The sequence below is a fragment of the Sorex fumeus genome, unplaced genomic scaffold, assembly GCF_029834395.1.
Source record: "Sorex fumeus unplaced genomic scaffold, SorFum_2.1 ptg000045l, whole genome shotgun sequence".
NCBI classification, from domain to species: Eukaryota; Metazoa; Chordata; class Mammalia; order Eulipotyphla; family Soricidae; genus Sorex; species Sorex fumeus.
In genome coordinates, this window is record NW_026606102.1 from 2,274,168 (window position 1) to 2,299,987 (window position 25,820).

General features: G+C 48.7%; 1 protein-coding gene across 1 annotated transcript in view; it reads right to left on the reverse strand.

The window, feature by feature from the left end:
• Positions 1–237: 237 nt before the first annotated feature.
• Positions 238–25,820, reverse strand: part of AK4 (adenylate kinase 4) — a 76,475-nt gene continuing 50,892 nt past the window's right edge. The window contains exons 2-5 of the mRNA XM_056122391.1: positions 25,698–25,817; positions 6,160–6,332; positions 2,639–2,757; positions 238–867 (exon numbers count right to left, since the gene is read on the reverse strand). Coding sequence (XP_055978366.1) covers positions 753–867; positions 2,639–2,757; positions 6,160–6,332; positions 25,698–25,817 — 527 coding nt within the window. The 3' untranslated portion in view covers positions 238–752. The remainder of the gene's footprint in view (positions 868–2,638; positions 2,758–6,159; positions 6,333–25,697; positions 25,818–25,820) is intronic.

Sequence of the window (25,820 nt, forward strand, 5' to 3'; positions counted from 1 at the left end):
CATTTACAAATATTTCTACTTCGAGGATTGCTGGAAGATTTGGGATGTTTTATTTTTCCACAATGAAAGAAGGTTGTCGAGTCTGTGGAGAGAGAGGTATGGAGGGGTGTCTCATCGTCCAGGAAAAGAGACCCTCCCCCAGGACTCGGGGCCTGGTGAGAGGTGACCCTCCCAGAACTCAGGACTTGATGGCTGATGTGACCTTCAGCCAGTGGGGAAAAACCAGAGGCAAATAGATATTATTGAATCAAGAGAACAACACCCACAGAGCAATTCTATTGAGCAGGAATACAGAAAAGTAGGTGACACTCTTAAGAGGAAAACAAGAATCGTGGACTCGGGCCACTCCAGGCCAGAGAAGTTCATTGTGGCTGGGAAGGCACAGACCAGGGAAACTGGGACAAGGTCTTGGGGGGGGCTGCATTCAAGCCAACTTTGGGGAACCGGAGGGACCAGTAATCACCATCGTCTTGAGCGGGAAGGACAGGGTCAGCCGCAGCCAGCGACAGACGTTGAGTGTGCCACTGTCCAGTACGGCTGCTACAGGTGCCCAAAGACCCGTGCAGCCGAGTCTTCCGAAGGACAAAGAAGAGTTTCTTCCATCACCTCTTCCCATTCGTGTTTTCGGTTCGTTCACTTTTTCAACTAGACAAGACGCCACAAGCGATCCTAGCTGGGGTGTCCTCGGGACCAGCACCCAGACGACGGCGGCAGATGGAGCAGATGCACCTTCCCGGCTCCCCGTTGCCGGCTCAGTTTGCTTCTTTGGATTGGATGGGTGTGAGCTTGTTGGAGAAAAGCGTGTAGACGTAGGGCCAGATTTTGTTCGTCTCCGTCCCAGAAAACTGATGCAGCACTCCTCGACTCCTGAAAAACAAAAGGCGCCCGACCGAGGCATTTCAGGTTTCCTTTGCATTAAATTTCAGGACAGACAAGCTATGGGTTATTGCAAGTGAGGATCTCCCGGTCTCATTTAAGTGCATTAGCACCCTCATAAAAGTTTCTGCGATCTTCCCCTCTTTCTTCTCTCCTTTACAACAAAATCCCCTCTACACTTTGGAAAAGCAAATCATTGGTCCACCTTGGTGCCCTAAAATACTTTTTGAAATAACAGATCAGGAAACTCTGCAGATATCAGAGTTGGATGAGGAAACTGTGCTTGTTGGGTCACTCGAAACTCTGAAGCTGGTTATACTAGAAGCTGAACTCCACGATCCGGAACACATTTCCCTGTGCAGTTTTGATGTTGCCAATATTTAAAAAGAAAAAAAAAAAAAAAAAGGAAATCTCAGGGCTGGAGCAATAGCACAGTGGTTAGGGCATTTGCCTTGCACATGGCCGAACCAGGTTTGATTTCCAGCGTCCCATATGGTCCCCCAAGCACCAGGAGTAATTCCTGAGCGCAGAGTCAGGAGTAACCCCTGAGCATGGCCAAGTGTGACCCAAAGAGAGAAAACAAACAAACAAACAAACAAACAAAAAAGCCCTCAAAACTAAAAACAAAAACACAAAAAGGAAATCTTTGCTTTTCTCCTATGATGGGTCCAAGTGCCCCATCAGAGACCCCTTCCCTATGTGATGACTAGCCACCCCCACCACCACCCCTGCCCAAACTCCAACACCCAGTACCCCTCCTGGGCTGACCCCTGGAGTCATTTGATTCTGTGATCTGTAATTTCGAGTCATGACATTCTTTCCACTAAATCCCTTCCAGACACATGGAGACCACAATCTTTCCAATCTTCTACCCAAAGCAGGTATCCCCGTGGGGTATCCAAATGCAAACCATGATTTCAATCTCTCAGAAAGAAAAATAAAAATGAGTCCTGATGTCATTTTACCACTAGGTAGAGATGGTAGATTCCAGTTCTCCAGAGTTTCAACATGAAAATATGGGACAGGGGGCCAAAGCAATAGTATAGTCAGAGGTCACTTGCCTTGCATGTGGCCGACCTAGGTCTGACCCCTGGCATCCCATATCCCTGACATCCATGATTACCACCAGAAGTGGTTTCTCTCTCTCTCTCTCTTTTTTTTTTTTTGTTTTTTGCTTCTTGGGTCACACTCAGCATTGCACAGCGGTTACTCCTGGCTCATGCACTCAGGTATTACTCCTGGCAGAGCTCGGGGGACCATATGGAATGCTGGGAATCAAACCCGGGTCGGCCGCATGCAAGACAAACACTCTACCCACTGTGCTATCACTCCAGCCCCGACCAGAAGTGGTTCCTGAGCAGAAAGCCAGGAGTTACTCCTAAACATCACCAAGCGTGGCCCAAAAATCAAAAGGACTTTCCGTCTCCTGAAATACGAGGTACTGGGCATTCAGCTCATCTAGCTTAAAACACATGCTCTGTCTCAGATTGGTGATATAGCTCAGTTGAGTGCATGGGTTCAACTGCCAGCTGTGAGAAGCAGCCCTAAGCACCACTGGGTATAGTCCAACAAATACACACACACACACACACACACACACACACACACACGCATTCCCTATGGAATCCCTGGTTGGATCCCGGGCACCATGTAGTCCCCAGGGCACCCCCAGAACTAGCTCCCAGCTATATCAGGTGTGGGTCCCTTCCCCCTGCAGCAAAGGCAAGATGCCCCTACCTCAGCCCCATCTCTCCCCACTCACTTGTACAGTTCCATGACCGGCTTCGCCACGTCCTTGTACTGTCTGAGCCGAGCAGCCACAGCTTCAGGTTTATCGTCCTCCTGCTGGATCAAGGGTTCGCCAGTGATGTCATCAATGCCCTGCAACAGCAGAAAAATCAGTGCACAAGGGCAATAGTTGGCCATCAAACCTTCCTACTGAGGGACTGGTGATAGTACAGTGGGGAGGGCGTTTGCCCTGCACACAGCCTATCGATGTTTGATCCCCGGTATCCCAGATGGTCCCCTGAGCACTGCCAGGAATAAGCCCTAAGCATCGCTGGGTATGACCTAAAAGGAAAAAAAAAATCACTTCTCAACGCAAAACCCTGCATTTATCTTTGTATCCTTTATCTGTGCTTGAGTCAGGCCTGAATCACAGTGGTGACGGGGAAGGCAGCTGAAAAAGAAGTCACGATAGCACAGGGCCCAGATTCTATTTTCTTTTGACCATGTCTGGGGGGCTAAGGTGCTAGTATGGCTTTATGCTCAGAGGATTCTCCTGGCTCTGGGATTACACAGTGCCAGGGTTTAAACCAGGGCCTCCCGCATGCAAAGCCTGCACTCAGCTCACCAAACCATGTCCCTCATCCCTGACACTTCATGAGAGCTTTACCACCACCATCATTAACATGATCATCATTTTAGGATCACACCTGGCAATGCTCAGGGAACCATAAGGGGTACTGGGGATTGAACCCAAGTCGGCCGCGTGCATGGCAAATGCCCTACTTCTGTCCAATCTCTCTGGCCTCCAAGCTTGATCTTGATGACTGCCCCAAATCTTTTCAGTCATGGGTGCCAGAGTGATAGTCCTGCAGGTAGGGCGTTTGCCTTGCATGCGGCCAACCCGGGTTCAATCCCTGGCATGCCATATGATCCCCAAACACCGCCAGGAGTCATTCCTAAGTGCAGAGCCAGGAGTAATCCCTGAGCATGGCTGGGTGTGACCCAAAAAGGAAAAAAAGAATCTTTCCAGCCATGCTGTGGGACTGTTGAGGAATGATACTTTCAAGTCACGGTTTAAAAAATTCAGGAGTCGTCCCCTACTGTGCCACCTTCATTCAGCCCAGGCCATTCTGATCCTATAAATACTTCTAACACGGCCTGCATCCTAAAGTCTGAGTTCTTGATGTGGAAAAAGAATCAAAGGGTTCAAAGAATCAATAGGGCAACTTGAGAAAAAGAGCAATTTGGGAGAGTTTCGGTCCTAACTTTTCAGCAGATCCTGGAAGTCTCCAGAAATGAATCTGACACAAATTATTTCGCTAAATCCAGAGTAATGACTTAAAAAAAGAGGGGGGATTCAAAAAAAAAAAAAAAAAACAGATTAAAACAAGCAAGCATCATACCTGTGACAATCATGAACAAAACATCCAATAATTAAAACACCACAGCACTATAGCACTGTCCTCCCGTTGTTCATTGATTTGCTTGAGCGGGCACCAGTAACATCTTTGTGAGACTTGTTACTGTTTTGGCATATCGAATACTCCATGGGGAGCTTGCCAAGCTCTGCCACGCAGGCAGGATACTCTTGGTTACTGGCTGGGCTCTCTGAGAGGGGCGAAGGAATCGAACCCAGGTTGGTTGCATGCAAGGCAAACACCCTACCCGCTATGCTATTGCTCCAGCCCCAAACACCACAGTTTAAAAATATTCTGATTGGGGAGCCAGAAAGACACCATAGTGGGTAGACACTTGCCTTGCACATGGCAGACGTGGGTTTGATCTAAGAGTGAAAAGCCAGGAGTAAGCCCTGAACACGACTAGGTATGGGCCAGATATGTCTCTAAGTACTAGAGCAGACATTTTGCATGCAAGACGCCCTGCGTTTGACACCCCCCCCCCAACATTGATTAGTCCCTCAAGCACCAAAACAAAATGACCCTTGAGCATAATTAGGAATAGCCCCTAACACTGCCAGATATGGCGGAAAAATCATAAATCAATAATAACCCTGATCTGGTGGGAGGGAAATAGTTCAGTGTAGACCACATGCCTAGCAGATGCAAGGTCCCGAGTTTGCTCCCCACAGTACATAACCCCCTACCCCCCAGTCTGCCAGAGCAACAAACTATCAAGCCTGTCCCCCTGGGCCAGAGCACCCCTGGGAGTGACCACAATTAAAAACACAAAAAGCTCCAAAGTATGACACCAGTGGAAAGGACACCTTGATCTTCCCATCTGCATAGAATTTTGCCTCCAGGGCAGACAGTCACATAAGACAAACCCTTCATACAGCTGCAAAGTGAGCAGGTAAGTTGGGCACCCGCTGAACTGGCTGGTCATGTGCCACGCAGCCACGTCCCAGCGCAGCCCGGGGCTCTGGGCACAGACTCAGGGTTTCCTGGTGAACGCCTAATTCTTGAGTGTATGTCCCAATGGGAGCGTGGGAAGGGAAAGCGTCTGTCTCTCCCACTACTCGCTTCTCCCTCTCCCTCACTTGACTCACAGCTGGAGAGCTCAGAAGCCTGAGTCTAGTTGGGAGGGCATTTGTCTTGCCTGCTGCCTACCTTAACTGATGCACAGCACCCCAAATAGTCTCCAAAAACCCAAACCAGGGGTTGGAGTGATAGCATAGCGGGTGGGGCGTTTGCCTTGCACGCAGCTGACCCTTGTTTAATTCCCAGCATCCCATATGGTCCCTCGAACACCGCCAGGAGTAATTCCTGAGTGCACTGCCAGGAGTAACCCCTGTGCATCACTGGGTGTGACCCAAAAGCCAAACAGCCAAACAAAAAAAAAAAAAAACCCAAACAAACAAACAAAAAAACCCCAAAAGAAACCCAATACTAAAATCAAACAAAACCCAATGAACCACACAAAACAAGAAACCCAACCAACCACACAAACAAATAAGAACCAAGCAACAAACAAAAAAAGGTCCTTTTCAAAACCTCAGAGCATCCGTTGTTACACCACTGCTTCCATAAAAAAAAAAAAAAAATCAGAAATGTGCCAGAGAGTCACACCATCCCTCTTCTCTCGAGACCTTAGGCATGGGGTTGGGCCATGACAAGCATTTTCATTCTCTTTCTTTTTTTTGGGGGGGGGGGCACACCCAGTGATATGCAGACTCCTCCTGCCCCAGTGCTCTGGGATCACTACCAGCAGTGCTGGGTGGGGATCACGGCAGGGTGGACCATCAGGTGTTGGCAGAGGAACCCAGGCAGCCCTCATGCAAAGCCTCTGCTCCAGCCCGATGAGCTATCCCCTCTGGCCCTCACACTATTTCATTCTACTCTGGAAGCAGCACTTAACTGCAGGCGGACTTTCTAGAACTTTCTAGTGCAGCTCAGCGTTCAAGCTTCCCCTGCTTTTCCCCACCAGCACCAGAAGCAACCCAACCTCATGTGCATGCCTAACTCCTAACGAGGGAGGGAGAAGTTTCTGGCATTTCTTTCTTTCCTGAACCATCACTGAACATCCTTCACCCCCTTTCCAATGGAAATGCTTTCGCCTCTGCCTTGACAAGTGGAAGATGCCCTGGTTCATGCTTACGTGCACATGAGGTGGATTAAAGTCCAGATTATAGACCCGTCCGCTAGAAGGGTGGACCCAGCGCCGGCTGAGTCGATCTTTGAGCGTTTCAAACGGGATGTTCAGGGTGACCACTAGGTCCACGTCACAGATCTTGTCCAGGGTTTCAGCCTGAACTAATGTCCTCGGAAAACCTAAATGCGAAGCAAAAACAGAAATAAAAACAGTCAGACACAACAAGATCAATGTTCTCTGACAGGAAAACCAAATGTACATCGACACCAGGTGAAATTTTTGTTTGGTTTTGGGCCACACCTGGTGATGTTCAGTGTTTACTCTTGGCTCTGCACTCAGGGATCACTCCTGGTGGGCTCGGAGGACCACATGGGGATCAAACCCGGGTCAGTGCATGCAAGGCAAGCACCCTATTCACTAACATCAGGAATTTCTAAGGCTGGGGAGGGGATTCAATAAGCTGAGAAAGACCTTGCCTGCAGAAGGCCCAGGGTTTTTTGTTTGTTTTTGCTTTTTGGGTCATACCCAGTGGGTTACTCCTGGCTCATGCACTCAGGAATTATTCCTGGAGGTACTCAGGGGATCACATGGGATGCTGGGAATGAAACCCGGATTGGCTGCGTGCAAGGGAAACGCCCTACCTGTTGTGCAATCGCACCAGCCTCAGAAGGCCCAGGTTTGACTCCGGAAACACCGCAAGAAATGTTTGACCCTCTAACCCCACCCTAAGAGCTGGGGATTTGTCTCTGAATATCAGTTTCACCAAAAGCCCTCCCATCTTTTTTTGGTAGCAGGGGTAGCAAATGGGGGCCACACCCCGCAGTGCTCAGGGGATGCTACGGGTTGATTGGGATTGACCCAGCATAGCCATGTGGCAAGGCAAGTGCCCTATACTACAGCAGTAGCCTGAGTAGCCACGGGCTCAACTCCCCAGCTTCAGGAATATTCTCTGCAGAGATATCAAGCTGAATATTTCAGGTATCCCAGCGCCCAGGCTGAGATCTCGGAGGTCTTCTTGGAATAAGGGTGGGCAGTCTCCCTGCCCTACCCTCCTACCCCCACACTTCCGGAAGCCCCAGCACCCATGCCCACCTCCCTCGCATAGCTGACTCAATTCATTGGCCCCGACCATAGATCCTGAAGTCCCTAATTCCTCATACTGAAATCCCAGCAGACTCACAGCAACTGAGATGGCAAAGTAACACAGAAGCCAACTAAAGTCAATAAACAAAACCAACAGCACTGTAAGCTCAACTAGCAACAAACAGCTTACTATATCCTCAGATCACAATCACAAAATCACAAATCACAAATCATCCTGTTAATCGTCGATTGCCTTCATCCTAGCCCAAGGCTCTTTAGGAGAATGAGACCCATCATTGTTACTGGTATTTGGCATATTAGGTACACCATGGGGAGACTCTGCCGTGTGGGCAGGCTATATTCAGTAGCCTGCCAGTTTGTTCAAAGTAGAAATGAGATAATAAGATGTCATAATAGGATGTCGCGATGCAGCCGTGCGGTTCCGGGAGCTGGTTTTTATAGTCTCTGAGTCTTGGCCATTGATGGGATTACACGGCGCCAAGGGGCCAGCTGGTGGGTGTGACCCCCGCCTACTGGAATTTGGAGGATCTGGGTGGAGGATGCTCGGCCCAAATCCGAGTAGGCTTGGAGATCTCGGCCCCGGAACCCGCGTGACTTTATCCCTCTGCCAGTACCTTCATGTGTGCGGAGAGTGATCTCAGCATGGTGGTGGCTGGTCCTGGAGGTCTTTGGCTGCCGGAGCCCTGGTCGGGGCAGGGAGGAAAGCTCAACCCGCTCCCCTCCAAGGGGCCCTGGCGGCGAGGACAGTCAGGCACGGGGGGAGGAGACTGATCCTCAGATCAGAGCTTCACAACCCTCATGATCACGACGATCATGACCATCCTGTTGTTCGTCGATTGCCTCGAGCAGGCCCCAGTAACATCTTCATCCTAGCCCAGAGATTCAAGGCTCTTTCAGGGTTAGGAGAATGAGACCCACATTGTTACTGGTATTTGGCATACTGGTTACGCCACGGGGAGTTTGCCAGACTCTGCCGTGTGGGCAGGTTACATTTGGTAGCCTGCCAGTTTGTCCAAAGTAAAAATGAGATAATAAGATGTCGCGCGGCCGCAAATGCGTGACATTCCAACTGGCCCCCTGGCACCGTGTAATCCCATCAACGGCCAAGACCCAGAGACTCACAACCCTATGATGAGGTATAACAACTGTCACACAAAAATCAAATTTTATACTTAAGAGGTTTTCATATTGGACCTTTATCTAATCAATCTCAACTCTAGAATGATATCAACAAGTGTAGCCTTTGGCTACATTAAAATTAATGTAGCACAGAGAGAAGGGCTTTTGCCTTGCACACAGCCGATTTGGGTTCTATTCCCAGCATCCCATATGGTCCCCTGTGCACTGCCAGGAGTAATTTCTTGAGTGCAGAGCCAGGAGTAACCCCTGTGCATCGCCGGGTGTGACCCAAAAAGAAAAAAAAATTTTTAAGTCTGTACAAAATTTATGCAATGATGAACAGCCACAGATTAAAGGTGCAAAGCAGTTTTACTGGTCAGTGTGCTAAGGATTTCAGCTTTCCTCTACACCTTCGATTTCTTAGACACAGACCAGCTGTGATATCACTACTCACAAGCCAACAGCAGCATTCTTTATCCTTTGAGAAAAGGTAGAAAAATGAAGGAGTGGGGGAAGAAAAAGGCAGCAGGAAAGAATAATGAGTCCTTAAACTACTAATTGTAACAGTAGTAATAGTAGTGGCAGTGGTAATAAAATAACAACAACAACAACAATAGCAGATAGGCCAACAAATGAAATTTCAATCGCCTGGCTGCCTTAGCCGGAAAGGACCAAATCCGGGCTCCCTTTCCAACTCTCCTGAACTCTGGGGCCCTCTGGAGGAACGGGCGGGAAATGCAAGGAAATGCAAGGAAATGCAAGGGACAAGAAGGTAAACTGGAAAAATCCTCTCCAGACCCTCCCTGGGAACCTCATTCTGGTGGCTTAGAGGCCTCCTGGTATGGCCCTTCTGTTCTCCCACCCTCAAAACTGATGAAAGAACCATGGTCGGTAGAGAAAAAGCCTATACACTGGAAGTGAATCCAGCGGAAAGGTCTGAGACTGGAAGGTAACTGTGCCTGTGCAACCGGAACTTGTTCAATCACTGACACTCAAACATGAAAGTTTTGTAACTATCTCATGGTTATTCAATTAAAAAAAACATATTAAAAAAAAGAAGTTAAGGAACTGGAACAATAGAACAGCGGGTAGGGCGTTTGCCTTGCACGTGGCCGACCCAGGTTCAATCCCCAGCATCCCATATGGTCCCCCGAGCACCGCCAGGAGTAACTCCTGAGTGCAGAACCCCTGAGCATCGCCGGGTGTGACTCAGAAAGAAAAAAAAAAGTTAACAGGGACAATTCCCGAATGCCTAGGTTCTCGGGCATTTACAACACATGCAAGATGTGGGAGTTGTTTTTAAGGCAGTAGAGGCCATTCTGCAGCTGAGAGAATGGCCAGAAAGAGTGTGGGGAGAATTTTCGGGATTCAGGAGGATATGGACAATGAAGAGTGAAGAACTGTGGAGAAGGAGGAAGTGGTGATGAAAATGAGAGGGACCGGAACGATAGTACCGGTAGGGGGTCTGGCCTTGCAGGCAGCCCATCTGGTCCACCAGGCACCACCAGGAATAATCCCTGAATGCACCATCAAGAGTAAGACCTCAGGGGTTGGAGCGATAGTACAGAGGTAGGGTGTTTGCCTTGCACGCGGCTGTCCTGGGTTTAATCCCTGGCATCCTATATCCCCGAAGCACCGCCAGTAGCAATTCCTGAGTGCAGAGCCAGGAGTAACCCCTGAGCATTACTAGGTGTGACCCAAAAAGTGCAAAAAAAAAAAAAAGATACTTGAGTCAAATGTGGCTCCCAAGCAAAACAAAACAAAAAAAAAATCCTAAAAATGAGGAGAGAATAGAAAAGGACCATGGTACAGGGTGTTAAATACAGGGGTTAGTTAGTTCAGGCATAGGTACAGCAGGAAGTTATAAGGGAATCATGGAGGGTGGGGGAGTTCAAGGACCCCTCTTCCAATGGGTGCACCTCTTCCTTCCACATGCTGTTGTTGGAGGGGAGGTAGTCACCCCACATAGAGTGTGAGATCTGGGGGCCTGAGAGATAGGACAGGTACAGGGGCGTGCCTTGCACGAGATGGGTCTGATCCCCAGCAGGGCCTACAGTTACCCCAAACGCCACCAGGAATGACGCATGAGCACTATCAGGGGTGCCACCCCCAAAAAAGTGGGGCAGGAGCTGTGTTTCCCCCTGCAGTGCTGGCAAGGAGACCCAAGTCTCCTAGCTGTGAAGGGCCCGGAGGGCGCGGGTCACTGATCAGTGAGACTGGTTGTACCTCCCAAGTTTGTCAACAGGTGGCAGCAGGGTGAGCTTCCCCACTCAGCAAGAACAAAATTCCCGGAGGGTGAATTTCCGCCGTAATTTGTGCTCAGTGCAATTCTCCAACATGCTTTGCTCAGTGGCGGGCCAGGACACCCCTCAGCCAGAACCCGGGAACTGCTGTCACGGTGGCAAAGCTCAGGACCATCCTGCTCACTCTGCTCTACACCCCTGCATGCCCTGTGTGCCCTCTCTGCCCCTGACCCCCGTGTCGCTGGCATCAGCAGACACCCGCTGGTGTCTCCCATTCAAGGAACCCATTTCTCCCGCAGACTCTGCTCTCCTGTTAACCAGAGCACCCACAGGCTGCTCTGCAGACCCCCATGCCCCTTAGCACTGGCTTCCTTGGCCAGGCCACAAGCATGGCAGGGGATGACGGAGTCCCCCGCCACGAGCGGAAGCACCAGGCACTTCTCTCTCCTAGGGCGACCTCAAGCCCCTTGAACCCTGCCAGGCTGCAGCTGGTGCCCGCTCCCGGGCACAGTGAGGCCCCAGCAGTGTCCTCTAGGCACGGACAGCTGGGAAAGGCCGGGTCACATCAGATCCCCTCCTACAACCCGGGACCCACGATTTCTCTGACCAACTTCTCCCCATTGTTGGGAAAGCAAGAGTCACATTCTCCACACAAGCCCCGGCCCATCACAATTCTAAGCAAACAGACATTTGTCCCTGCCTGCAGAGGCCAGATGTTCAAACCTGAACCCTTAATAGGGAGCTAAGGAGCTGAGAAGCTGAAGAAATAGTACAGTGCCTTGTACGCAGTTGACCTGGGTTCGATCCCCACCATCCCATATGGTTCCCCGAGCACCACCAGGAGTAATTCCCAAGTGCAAAGCCTCAGGAATAACCCCCGAGTATCACCGGGTATGACCCAAAAAGAAAAAGAAAAAAGGGAGTTGAAATCAACCTCATAATCATTTCATTTGTGGGTTTTTTTCCAGGGATGAGGGCTGGGGGGGTGGGGGATCCTGGGGGGCACATCCAGCAGTGCTCAGAGCTGACTCCTGGCTCTGTGCTCAGGGATCACTCCTGATGGCCCAGGGAACCATACGCAATGTCAGGTATAGAACCCGGGGTGGCCATTGGCAAGGCCAGTACCTTTAAACCCTGTCCTATCCTTCCGGCCTCTCAAAATCCGTTCCTGAAAGACTTTTCCACACTTCCATCCGAGAATCAGCGTATCAGCCAACACAGTGTTTATTTGTCCGGGTAGCTCATTCCTCTAGGGTCTGTTTCGTCTCCTCCAGTTTCTCTACATGAGAAGCAGGAGTGGCAGCCAAACTCTGGACACTGATTGAGTTTCTGGCCAATGCAACTGGACCGACAATTGGAAAACAATTTGAGCGCTTCCCCAAAAAGGAAGAATCCGAGTTTCCAGACAACCCAGCAGTTCTACTTCTCGCCATGTATCCTACAGGCCCCCAAACACTATTTCAAAAAGGTACATGCCTTGCAGCACTCTTCACAGTGGCCACAGTCTGGAAACAATGCAAATACCCCAGAGTGGTTTGCTTCGCTAGCTGAGAAATGTTATGTTCTAATTTCTCTCAGCATCCATCTGCTTTCTTAACATCGACAATAAAAAAACACCTTCTTTTTTTTTTTTTTTTTTTTTTTTTTGCTTTTTGGGTCACACTCGGCGATGCTCAGGGCTTACTCCTGGTTCTGCACTCAGGAATTACTCCTGGCGATGCTCAGGGGACCATATGGGATGCTGGGAATCGAACCCAGGTTGACCGCGTGCAAGGCAAACGCCCTACCTGCTGTGCTATCACTCCAGCCCCCCAAAAACACATTCTTAAAATTCATATGGTCAGATTTCCAAATCCCAGTAAAAGGACCTGTTTGATTTGTGAGCCAGTCCTATGCCATGAAGGCTGCTATTCCAGGGTGGAGAAAAGAGAGACTTCGAGAAATCTGACTTTCCTTGCTCAGGACGCCAGAGCTAGGGGTGGGAGTAACAGTACAGCAGGAAGGGCATTTGCCTTACCCGTAGCCAACAGGATTCAGTCCCTGGCATCCCATATGTCCACTGATCACCACAGGAGTAAAAACCACACACACACACAAGACAGAGAGGGAGGGGGGGGAGAGGGAGAGAGAGAGAGAGAGAGAGAGAGAGAGAGAAGCACCTGCCATAGAGGCAGGCAGGGAGTAGGGGTGGGGGGTGATGGGAGGGAACCTGGGGACACTGGTGCTGGGAAATGTCCACTGGTGGAGGGTTGGGTGTTGGAAGTATGACCGAAATTCAATCATGAGCAGTTTTTAAAGATCTATCTCACAGTGATTCAATAAAAAAAAAAAAGTTAAACACACACACACACACACACACACACATACAAGAAAAATTAAAAGACTCGGGGCTGGAGTGATAACAGTGAGTAGGGCGTTTGCCTTGCACGCGGCCGACCCGGGTTCGATTCCCAGCATCCCACATGGTCCCCCTGAGCACCGCCAGGAGTAATTCTTGAGTGCAAAGCCAGGAGTAACCCCTGCGCATCGCTGGGTATGACCCAAAAAGCAAAAAAAAAAAAAAAAAAAAAAAAAAAAAAAGACTCCATAGCTGCCTGATTCCCATGTCTCAGAAGTCCAAGCTTTCCTGCAGCACTGCTGTTTCAGCATAGTGCTTCATGCAAAGTGTGGAACAATTGTTTGCATTGGTTCTAATTGGATTTGGGGCCACACGTGACAGTGCTCAGGATTATTCCCATCTCAGTGCTCGGTGCAGGGGTTAGTGGGAGCGGGGCAGTCCCCTTCTGGTGATGCTTGCTAGGGAATCAGCCTGGTGCGTGTACTCAATCCACGGAGTAATCATTCTGATCTATCAACATACATCTCCGATGCCTCGGATGAAGTTTTGCAATGAAATCTGTTACTGTGTCCAATTCCCAAGACACCCAATTTCATAAATTAGAGAAGCAGTTCTCCTACCGCCTCCAATGAGGGCTGCATCACCTGCCCGAGTCTACTGGTGATGCTTTGCACTCAGGAATCACTCCTGGCAGACTTGGGGGACCATATGGGATGCCAGGGAACAAACTTGGGTCAGCGGGGTGCAAGGCAAATGCCCTCCCACCACACTACTACACTATCTCCAGCACTGACATTTCAATTTCTATTTTTAATCGTGTGTGTGTGTGTGTGTGTGTGTGTGTGTGCGTGTGTGTGTATGGAGGGGTGTTAAGCCACACCATACACACATATATATTTGGTAAGGTAAGCACCTTACCCATTGTACCATCACTCCAGCCCTAATATAGTTAATCTTTAAATGTTAGTTGGAAAGAAAGTTAAAAACTAAGTTCAAATGCAGTGTTTTAAATTCTATTTTTAACTTTCTTATTTTTTTTTAATATTAACTCTGATGCTTATTTAACTCCCTGATTTAAACTTTGCCCCCAACCACATTTCCACCCTCCACTGCTCCTATTTTTGGTTCCAAAACACCTACTTATTTCGACATTGGGGGCTTCCAAAACACACCGTGCTGTTTAATCTATCTACACTTCTGCATTTCCCTTGTCTCGAATGTTCTTGGTGTCCCCCCTTCCAGGATACTTTCCTAAGCGCTGCCTCCCTAAGCCCCTAAAATAGTCCCTTTCTCCTTTCTGTCACCTTTTACCCTCTCTATGGTCCAAGACTGCAGTTACTCAGTGCAGGATTTGCTTTTCCTGGATTGTAAAGTCAAAAGTATCCAATTCCTTCTCCCAGAGGGACCCGTGCTGAGATCACAGAGACAAATAAAACACATATAATATTCAATTTGGTTCTGATCTCTGAACCAATTTTTTCCAGAGTGTGTTCAAATGTCCATATGCCTGTGTTTTCCACATGGCCCTCAATGCCTCCATGTTAAGCCCCGGCACTCTCTGGAAGCAGGAGACAAACGTCAAAACTGTCAACTGATGGGGCTGGAGCTATAGCACAGCGGGTAGGGCGTTTGCCTTGCACGCGGCCGACCCGGGTTCGATTCCCAGCATCCCATATGGTCCCCTGAGCACCGCCAGGAGTAACTCCTGAGTGCAGAGCCAGGACTAACCTCTGTGCATTGCCGGGTGTGACCCAAAAAAAGCAACAACAACAAAAAAAAACAAAAAAACCTGTCAACTGCATAAACATTACTCCCCATCCAAGGCCACAGGCAGGTCTAGCTACGAGAAACTCACCAGAAGCAGATGAAAAAGGGCAGCACCTCAGAAAAGAACCAAGCAACAGAAGGAGAGGTGCATGATTTTTACCAGATACTCTGAGCTCATACTGACCCTAAGGACACAAATTGCAGGAAAAGTCAGATACTAAAAGCCAGGCTTTGGGCAATAGCTCAGCAGGTAGGGCATTTGCCTTGCACATGGCTGACCCGGGTTCGATTCCCAGCATCCCATATGGTCCCCCGAGCACCACCAGGAGTAATTCCTGAGTACGGAGCCAGGAGTAACCCCTGTGCATCGCCAGGTGTGACCCAAAAAGAAAAATAAATTAATAAATAATAATAATAAAAACCAGGCTTTGTGGGGCTGGAGAGAAAAGCATAGCCAGTCAGGTGCATTCCCTGCTCATGGCTGATCTAGGTTCAATCCCTGGCATTCCATATGGTCCCTCAAGCACGACCAGGAGTAATCCCTTAACAGAGCCTGGAGGAGACCCTGAACACAGCCAGGTGTGGCCCCCAAACCAAAACTTCTATCAGATTTGAATCACAAAAGTCAAAGCCAACCTTACCTGCCACGTGGAGGCTGAATGAAAATCACTACTAGCTAACAGGTGGCCACTGGGGGAGGTCCTGCCCAGTTCAGTGTAGTTCTGAGCAGTTCCAGCACAGACCCAGACTTCTTAGAACCAGAACAAAGACATAATCACTCAAGACAATCAACCAATGAGCTACCACAGTTTCCACGCCATCCGCAGCTATATATAAGGTCTAAACAGATTATGTACTTCGGATCAAGTGTAACAGAAGTTGGGAGTATGCTAGTCAGCCAACAATGAAACAACGTCATCATCTGACTCCTCTGAGTGGTCTTAGCCTCTGGACTCTGCCTGACTGTTCTGTTGTCAAAACACTGTTCCCTGGTCTCAATGAAAGTGGATACAGACCAGATTTCTCAGGGCCATCTTCTGCCACCCCCATCAGCCTTATGTTCTCTCCCCACATACAGTTGGGTGAAAATATGTCCACATACACCCATCCATTTAAAAACATTCAAACGCTCAGCAATCATGTCGCAGAGTGCCATCTATCACAGGTCTCAGGATTTGTACTTGCCTTTTCCAAGGAGATGATGAAACTGAAAAATCAAGTCTATTTTAGAACACAAAGATGCACCAACCCAGAAAAGACTGAAAGGACTCTCTAGCTATATATTAAAAGAAAAATCACTTTTCAGTCATACCAACGCAACAAATTATCAGTCTCTCCAAAAATAGGAAGACACAGTATCAAACTCTACTTTACAAAAATACCAAATCTAATAATAATGATAACATGCCCACAAAGAAAAGGAACAAAACAATATCCATTTAAGGACTTCAATCCAAATAAATGAATTCCTTAAATAATAGTCTTGACACAGAGGAAACAAATCTACCACAGGCCAGCCTCAGGCAGGTGTCACGGGAGATGGAACCACAGTGCTCCAGCCCTCCCTTGCCTCCCTGGTCCTCGCTCTCTACTTGATAGGAATCACTCACCTGCTTCAGACCTTCCACTCCAGGTAACACTGAGTGGAATTCTCGTGAATAAACAAAGATCTAAGACTGTAGGATGGGTTTTTCCCCCCCATTTTGGGTCACACCAGGCGATACACAGGGGTTACTCCTGGCTCACGCACTCAGGAATTACACCTGACAGTGCTCAGGGGACCTTATGAGATGCTGGAATCAAACCCAGGTCGGGCCTCGTGCAAGGCAAACGCCCTACCCGCTGTGCTATCACTCCAGCCCCTGTAAGGATGGTACTTTTCAGGATGAAAGAACTGAAGATAAATGAACACTAGTACCTTCTACACACATGAACATACATTTACACATAGAAGCTGATGGGGGTTGTGGGGAGGGGAGGGGGGGAGCACCCCTGCCGGTGCTCAGGGCTTGCACTGGGCTCCACACTCAGAAATCACTCCTGGTGAAGGCTCAGGGAACCATGGTGTGTGGTGTTGGGGTTAGAACCCAGGTCGGCCACATGCCAAGCAAGCATCATGTCAAATGTACTTTTCTCTGGCCTGAGGTTATTTTCCCCAGAAGAGAATGTCTTCAGTTACCTTCTAAATCAAGACCTGGGGGCCACAGACGGCCCAAGAGATCACGTGAGCTGGCCCTGGTCTATAAGGCAGGCACAGAAGCTTTTCATGGTCCACCCGTGATGTTATAAATATTCAAACTGTCCTTGGCAGTAAAAAGGATCTCTACCACTGTTCTAAATACACCCATTCAATGTTTCAGCAAGCAATAGCACAATGGGGAGGGCGTTTGTCTTGCACGCAGCCAACCCAGGTTCGATTCCCAGCGTCCCATATGGTTCCCCGAGCACCGCCAGGAGTGGTTCCTGAGTGCAGAGCCAGGAGTCACCCCTGTGTATTGCTGGGTGTGAACCAAAAATATAAATAAATAAATAAATAAGCATACCCATTCAGGTTCAGAGCAATAGTACAGTGGGTAGAGTGTTTGCCTTGCACTCAGTTTATCAGGGTTGAATCCCCAGCATACCATAGGGTCCCCCAGGAGTGATTCCTGAGTACAGAGCCAGGAGTAACCCCTGAGTGTTGCTGGGTATAACCCAAAAAGAAAATAAATAAACTCATTCCTTAGTGGGCAGCACATGCAACGCTATACCTGGCAGTTCTTCTGGTCTGAGATTACTTCTGCCTCTGCACTCAGATCACTCCTGGAGGGTTTAGGGGACCATCTGGGGTGCTAGGGATTGAACCTGGGTTGAGCACGTGCAAGACCCTACCCTCTCTACTATCTCTCTGGCCCAACAAACCCATTCTATATTTTATTCTTGAAATATACTCTATATTCACAGACAGCAGGAAAAAAAAAAGTCTTCAGTACCAGGGCAAAAGGGGCCAGGGTGTACATCCTGAGGTGCTTGGGGAAGACTCCACAGTGACAGGAATCAGACCGTGGGCTCCCCAAACGCGCCCCCTCTTTGGAACCAGCAACCGGGCCTGGCACTCCTACAAGATGTGATTCAGAAGGTACGAGGGAACAGAGAGGACAGTGAGTGGGGCACTTGGCTTGCACACGGCTGACCCAGGTTTTTATGCCCTGAGCATCCAGGGGGTGATCCTGGAGCTCAGAGCCAGGAGTGCACCCTAAGAAGTTTCCTGGATTTCGCCCAGCATCCCAGCCCCTCTGTCACGGCCCCCCGCCTCCTTGGAGTTCCTTGGCTTGCACTGCCAGCACGATTTCCACCCACCATTTGCATGATGCTGCCCGAGAGCCATATGGACCAGGAGGATGAGTCAACCTGTCATCAGAACTCTTGTCGTGACCTTCTCCACTCAACCACCTTTTATACACTCACCAGGCATATCCTGTGCAGAGCACGGGCCCAGGAAGAGAAGAGAGAAATGCCACAAGCAAAACTAGGCCTATCAAGCCCCCCCCCTTTCTTCTTTTTTCTTTTTGGGTCACCCCTGACTCTGCACTCAGGAGTTACTCCTGGCGGTGCTTATGGGACCGTATGGGATGCTGGGGATCGAACTTGGGTTGGCTGCGTGCAAGGCAAACTCCCTACCTGCTGTGCTATCGCTCCAGCCCCTCCTTTCTCTTTTGTAACAGTCAAAGCTTTATTTAAAAATGCCATGATTCACAAAGTTTTTCATAATGCAGTCGTTTCAGGCATTCAGTGTTCCAACACCAATCCAACCCTCAGAGTGACGTTCCCTCCACCAAGGCCCTCAGTTACCTAGCCTGCCCCCTAAGCAGGTACAAGATAATTTACTCTCTAGTGTTCGTTACTAAAGTCACTGACTGAGCTTTGACCGGGCTGTTAGAAGCTAGTTGAGTCTTCTGTCTTACAGTTGTCGCTCACTGCGCCTGGTGGGCTTCAACGTAACTTGCCCATTTAATTTGCTGCAGACACCTCTCTCTCGCTGCCAAATGGATTTGCTCCAGAGCTTTAAAGAAAACGAGCCTCTGAAAAAGTGACCAGATGGGCGTTCAAAGAGGCACATACAAACGAAATCAGTTTGGAGACTGACGCACTTGACTAAAAACAGGCCAGTGATGTCAAAGAGCTCATTCACCCCCGAGACAGAAAGCCCGGCCACGGCAGAGCAGAGACGCTTCGCAAAACCCTCCCACACTGAACGGGCCTTTCAACTTGGCCTGGCGAAATATTTCTCTCAAGTTATTTTTAAACGCTGTATACAGGCATCACCCCCCACACACACCACCACCACCACCACAAATAAAAAAAATTTTAAAAAGAAAAACTATTCACTTGGTTTTGTGGACTTGCACATATAACAAAAACAAAACTCCTACTTAAATAGCCCTTAGGGGCTGGCGGGGAGCGGGGGGATATTACACAGGGGAGGGTGCTTCCCTAGCATAAGGCTGACCTGGGTTCGATCCCTGGCATCCCATAGGGTCCCCAGAGCACCTCCAGGATTAATTCCTGAGTGCAGAACCAGGTTACCCCTGAGCATTGCTGGGTGTGGCCCATAAACTAAAAAGAAAAACAAACAAAATTAAAGTCCTTAACAAAATAAAAGACAAGGCTGACCTTATGTATTGCAGGCAGAAGGCTTTTGGGTTTGATCCCTGGCACTGCAGGGTCCTCTAACCACCAACAGAAACAGCCCTGGGGCAGAGAACTGGGAGTAGCCCTCCCCATCCCCCCAGCATGCATGGCCAGGTGGGGTCCAAAATCAAACAGACCAATGAAAGAGCAAGCTGACTACAGTCATCCATTTGATTGGTCTTGCTTTTCATTACTCTTGTTGCCTTCCCCCCTTTTTTATAAGCTTTTTGGTTCACACAAGGCAATGCACAGGGGTTACCCGGGCTCTGCACTCAGGAATCACACTTGGTGGTCCTCGGTGGACCATATGGGATGCTGGGAATTGAACCCGGGTCAGCCGCATGCAAGGCAAATGCCCTACCCACCGTGCTATTGCTCCAGCCCCTGTTTCCTTTTCTTGACCCAGCCCCCTAGCTCTTCTCTCTGAGCTGGCTCTCCAGTGCTCCCTACCACAACTCAAAGGAAGGCAATTCCTGCTTGGTAGAGGCAGGGCCAGTCCATGCCAAATGCCATCTATGTGGTGCGGGGGGGGGGCGCATTTCTTTTTTGGAACTGATTGTGGAGCATATCTGGAGAAATTATACTGTTCCCTGAAAACTGTGTGGAAGTTAGAAGGAGCTAAGAAATTCAGAAGACACAGATAATATTTTCCTTAGAAAAAAGACACACAGCTGTGGCTGGGTAGTATAGAACTCAGGTTCAATTCCCAGCACCTTAGGATCCCTGAGCAGTGGCAGGCAGCAACCCAAACTTAGCCTCATGTGAAGAATCAGGACTAGCCCTCCCCAGCACTAAGAGATGTGGCCTAAAAGCCAAAACACATTTTTTTTCAAAATTTTTAAAGGGTGGGGCCAGAGCAATAATACAGCAGGAAGGTGCTTGCCTTGCACATGGCTGACCTGGATTCAATCCCTGGCATTTGGTATGGTCCTCCAAGCACTACCAAGTGATCCCTGAGTGCAGAGTTAGAAGCCAGTCAGATATGGCACAAAACCAAAGGAAAAAGAAAAAGAACACAAGAGGGGCCAGAGCGACAGTACACAGTGGCTAGTGTTGGATATTAGGGTTAATATCCCTAATGTTTTAGGCTTTATCAGTGAATTGTCCCTTTTTCTCCTCCCAGAGAAGCTTTCTGTGTTCTTGCCAGCATCCCTGACTTAAAGTTTTAATTCTCACTGTCACAGCTCCAGAGTCAGGCTTAATTACTTATAAGTCAAAACTTTCTGGTTATTCTGGACTATGCAGTGATTTGTATCTTAAGTGCTGCATATTTGTACCTATTTTTCTATTTCCCCTATAGCTTATTTATATTTTACTATAGAGCAATGTTCTTCAGTTAAACATAGAGTGTTAATGCTGTGTTCCTAGCATTTATCTATGTAAATGATCTATGTAAACTTTCAGATGCTTTTTCTATGTAAATGATCAATCACACCTCGGGGCCTCAACCCCCCTCAGATGTTCTATAAATATTCTAGCAGCTGAGGGTATGGTGCCCCCAGCAGGTCAATCTGTACCTGTGAGGCGAGTGCATCAGCAGCCTGATGGCATCTTCAAGACTTCCAGATACCCCAAAATTGCTGCCGTGCCTTTGGCCAGACGCCAAAAACTTGGTGCAGAGTTTACCAAGAAAGTAAACGTCCAAAAGTTAGGTATGTGGGAGACACACCCACAAACCACCTCCGGCTCAGCTATGGCCTCTCTGGTTCCTGATCGAACTGCTTAACGGCCATGATCCCAGAGTCTCAGAAACAAATCTCGAAACCCAACAGCTTTTGGAAGAAATGCATCTGGACAGCGCAGTAGGTTACTGTCGCCGGGCCACCCCAGGAGGAAAAGGTTGCTGTCCCTCCGCCTGCTCCCCCTTGGCGGCCTGGTGCCTACCATCTTCCAGAGGCCATTGGACAGTGAGATTTGCGCCCGCAGTGATGAGACATGTGGGGCCTTACGGGTTGGGGTGGAGCCAGCCCTTTCCTCCCCATCTCAACAAGACCCCAAGTCACCATCCACGAACAGCCTATTTGGCTCCTGATCAAGCTGCTTAATGGCCATGATCCCAGAGACTGAGAAACGAATCTCGAAACCCAGCAGCTTTTGGCAGAAATGCATACAGATCCTGCAGTAGGTTACTGTCGCCGGGCCACCCCACGGAGGAAAGGGTGCTGCCCCTCCACCTGCTCTCCCTTAGTGGCTAGGTGGCCACCATCCGCCAGAGGCCATTGGATAGTCAGGTTTGGGCCCTCAGTGATGACACGCCGGGCCTCACGGGATGGGGGTGGAGCTGGCCCTTTCCTCCCCATCCCAACAAGACCCCGAGTCACCACCCACGAACGGCCTATTTGGCTCCTAATCAAGCTGCTTAATGGCCAATATCCCAGAGACTCAGAAATAAATCTCGAAACCCAGGGGCTTTTGGCTGAAATTCCTCTGGATTTAATTGTTAAAATTTCGGAATTTCAAAATCGCGCAGTCACTACTGTAGCTGTACAACATCATATGTCATTCATAACCAGCAATAGAAAACAAATTGTCTACTGTTGCCTTTTCAGCAGATCTGAGTGTTGGGGTAAAATCCCAAATAATAATGGTCGGTCTGGTGTCAAAATATTGAATGTGATCAAAGTAGAGAGAGAGTAATGTGGAAATCATCTGCCCCCCAGGTAGGGGGAGGGTGTGGGATGGGGGTACACTGGGGTTGTTGGGGGTGGAGAATGGGCACTGGTGAAGGTACGGGTGTCTCATTGTATGACCGAGACTTAAACCTGAAAGCTCTGTAACTGCTCTCATGGTGATTCAATAAATAAAATTATAAAAAAATTTTTAAAAAGTATGCTAGCAGCTCTGCATTAAAGGGGCCATTTTCACCATCAGACTGTGGTCCTCCATCTCTCTGTCTCTCTGCTGGGAGGCCTGGGGAGGATGGGAGGCAGCTCTGGGCCAACGACCCCTTCCCGCAGTTGCCACAGAACCTCATATTATTTTGTGAAATCACAGCTTAGATGCTGGCCTTTCATATGGCCTACACAGTTCAATCCCCCACATCCCATGATCCCCTGAACACCGCTAAAAAGGATCCTTGAGTGCAGAAACAAGTGGGGGCTGGAGCAATCAATAGTACAGCAGGTAGGGAGTTTGCCTTGCATGCAGCCGACCCAGGTTTGATTCCTAACATCCCATGTGGTCCACTGAGCACCGCCAGGGGAAATTCCTGAGTGGAGAGCCAGGAGTGGCCCCTGTGCGTTGCTGGGTGTGACCCAAAAAGCAAAAAAAAAAAAAAAAAAAAAAAAAAAAAAAACCCCAAAAAAACACAGAATAAGTCCTGAATCTCACTGGGGCGTTGACCAAAACCTGAAACTTAGTAAAAAAAAATAAAAGATACAAGAATCTTCTACTTTGTCCAGTACAAATTTTTAGTTTCTTATTACTTATTATAAGGAAATATGGGGGGGGGGGGGCTGGGGAAACCACAACAGAGCTAACATTCAGAATTTGTATGGGGGAACCCAGGTTTGATCTGTTCACCTAGTCACCCAAGCACTGCCAGAAGCAACCCTGAGCACCATACTGGGAGTAGCCCCCAAGAACCCCCAGGTGGGGCCCATTTGCCTCATTCCTGCCAAGTAAGCGTCTCAGGGGCCCACTGAAACAAAAACACGCTTAATAATTTACAGAATAATTTACAGCTGTGTAAGACCACAAAGTATAGGGACTGTAACTGGCCTGTAACAAACTTTGTCTTCCATTGCAAAATGATTTTTTTCTTTAGCTTACATAATGTACTATGTCTCATGTTCCTCTGGGAAACTGGAGCCAGGAAGTTGAAACAAATGGCCTTGGTATTTGCTAGCCTCAGACAAGTCGGGAATTGCCTATCCTTTACAGTGGCCAGGTGGGGGACAGACAACAGTACAGCAGCTAGGGTGCTAGCCTCGCCCGGGGGGGTGGGGGGCAGACCCAGGTTCAATCCCCAGCATCCCATATGGCCCCCCTGAGCACTGCCAGGAGTGATTCCTGAATTAAGAGCCAGGAGGAAGCTCTGAGCACTGCCAGGTGTGGCCCAAAACCCAAAGGGAAAAAAAAAGCATCAGGTGAGACATTAAAAATTCTGAGTTGGGGCTGGAGCACAGTGTTTGCCTTGCACGCAGCTGACCAGGGTTCAATTCCCAGCATCCCATATGGTCCCCTGAGCACCGCCAGGGGGAATTCCTGAGTACAGAGCCAGGAGTAACCCCTGTGCATCGCTGGGTGTGATCCCCACCCAAAAAAGAAAAAAAGGAAAAAAATTCTGAGTAGTAAAAGTGGTGCTTGGGGGTTACTCCTTCCTGGTAGTGCTCTGGGCTGAACCTGGGCCCCCCACACCAAAAGCCTGCACTCAGCCTAAGTCCCTGTCCCGCTCACAGGACTGGGGGAGCAGTTAGGAAATAGATTACATAGACGTAGAGCCTCACATGGATAAGAAGCTGGGCCAATCCCTGGCACCATATACCCAGAAAATATAACCCTAATTGTATAATAAGCCACCCAACTCAATAAAGGTTACTTAGGGGCTGCAGCAATGGTATAGTGGAGAGGGGTGCTTGCAAGCACCAACTAATTTCCTACAATCTCAATAAGAGATTTCTAGATTTTCAATGTCTGCAAATCAAGCCAGTGAAAAGCATGGTGACACGGTTTCCCATCTGTCTTTTTTTTTAACTTTTATAAAGTAGTTCACAATATTCGATTATTCAAACACCAATCCCACCACCATATTTCAGGCGTCTTCATCCCGAACCCCAACCCCTGCCCCAAAGCAGAACTGAAATAATTTCTTTGTATTGTTTGTTATGAATAAATCTCTAACTGTAGCATTGTAGCACTGTCCTCCCATTGTTCATCGATTTGCTTGAGCGGGCACCAGTAACGTCTCCATTGTGAGACGCTTTTGGCATCTCAAATATGCCACAGGGAGCCTGCCAGACTCTGCTATTCGGGTGAGAAACTCTCAGCTTGCCAGGCTCTCCGAGAGGGGCAGAGGAATCTAACCCGGTCGGCTGTGTGCAAGACAAACACCCTACCTGCTGTGCTATCGCTCCAATGATCCAAAATACTTTCCTTTGGGGCTGGAGAGATAGCACAGTGGGTAGGGCGTTTGCCTTGCACGCGGCCAGCCCGGGTTCAATTCCCAGCATCCCATATGGTCCACTGAGCACCACCAGGAGTAACTCCTGAGTGCAGAGCCAGGAGTAACCCCTGTGCATCGCCAGGTGTGATCCAAAAAGCAAAAAGATAAATAAATAAATAAAAATTAAAAAATACTTTCCTTAGGGGAAAGTGTGTGAAGATTGCTGTATTTCAACCAGGGGCATTAAGCCCTTCTATAAGAGATCACTAACATGTTGTTAAAGGTTCAGTCTTGTGTGTATATATATATACATGTATCACTGTCCTCCTGTTGTTCATCGATTTTCCTCGAGCGAGCCCAGTAACATCTCCATTGTGAGACTTTGTCGTTACTGTGTTTAGCATATCAAGTACGTCACAGGCATCTTGCCAGACTTTGCCGTGAGGGTGAGATATATACATATATATGTATATAAATATGTATATAAATATATCCGTAAAAATATATTTCTTCCCATATCTCATAATCTTAGGAATCCAAGAACTCCTGCTGTGAGATAAGTCAGGCATACAGTGACTTGGGGGGAATTTCTGTGCAATCTGCTTAGGCCCAAAGTTCTTGGCATGGTGATCAGGAGGAAGGAACAACACCAAGAGTTATTCCAGGGGCTGGAGCAATAGCGCAGCAGGTAGGGCATTTGCCTTGCACGCAGTAAACCTGGGTTCGATTCCCAGCATCCCATATGGTCCCCTGAGCACTACCAGGAATAATTCCTGATCGCAGAGATAGAAGTAATCCCTGAGCATCTCTGGATGTGACCCAAAAAGCAAAAATAAATAAACAATCAAATAAATAAATAAGAGTCATTATAGTGCTTGTTGCAGAATTGTTATGATGGGCTTCTACTGTACTGTAAAATTCAAAACCTGTCTACAGAAATGCCCAAGAGGGGCCAGAGCAATAACGCAGCAGGTAGAATGTCTGCCTTGGGCATGCCCCACCCAGGTTCCATTCCCAGCATCCCATATGCCCATCAGGAGTAATTCCTGAGTGCAGAGCCAGGAGTAACTCCTGAGCATTGCTGTGAGTGACTCATTCCCTCCCCCCCCCCCACACACACAAAAATGCCAAAGAGCCTGGCAGAAATGGCATTGGGCAGTCTCAGTGCAGTCACTAGGAATGTGCCGGCCCGACTCACCATCCAGCAGCCAGTGCTCGCCACGCCGGTTCTCCAGCTCCAGCATCATGAGGCGTGTGATCACGTGGTCCGGAACCAGAAGCCCCTTCTCGATGTACTGCTTGGCCATGTCACCAACTTCTG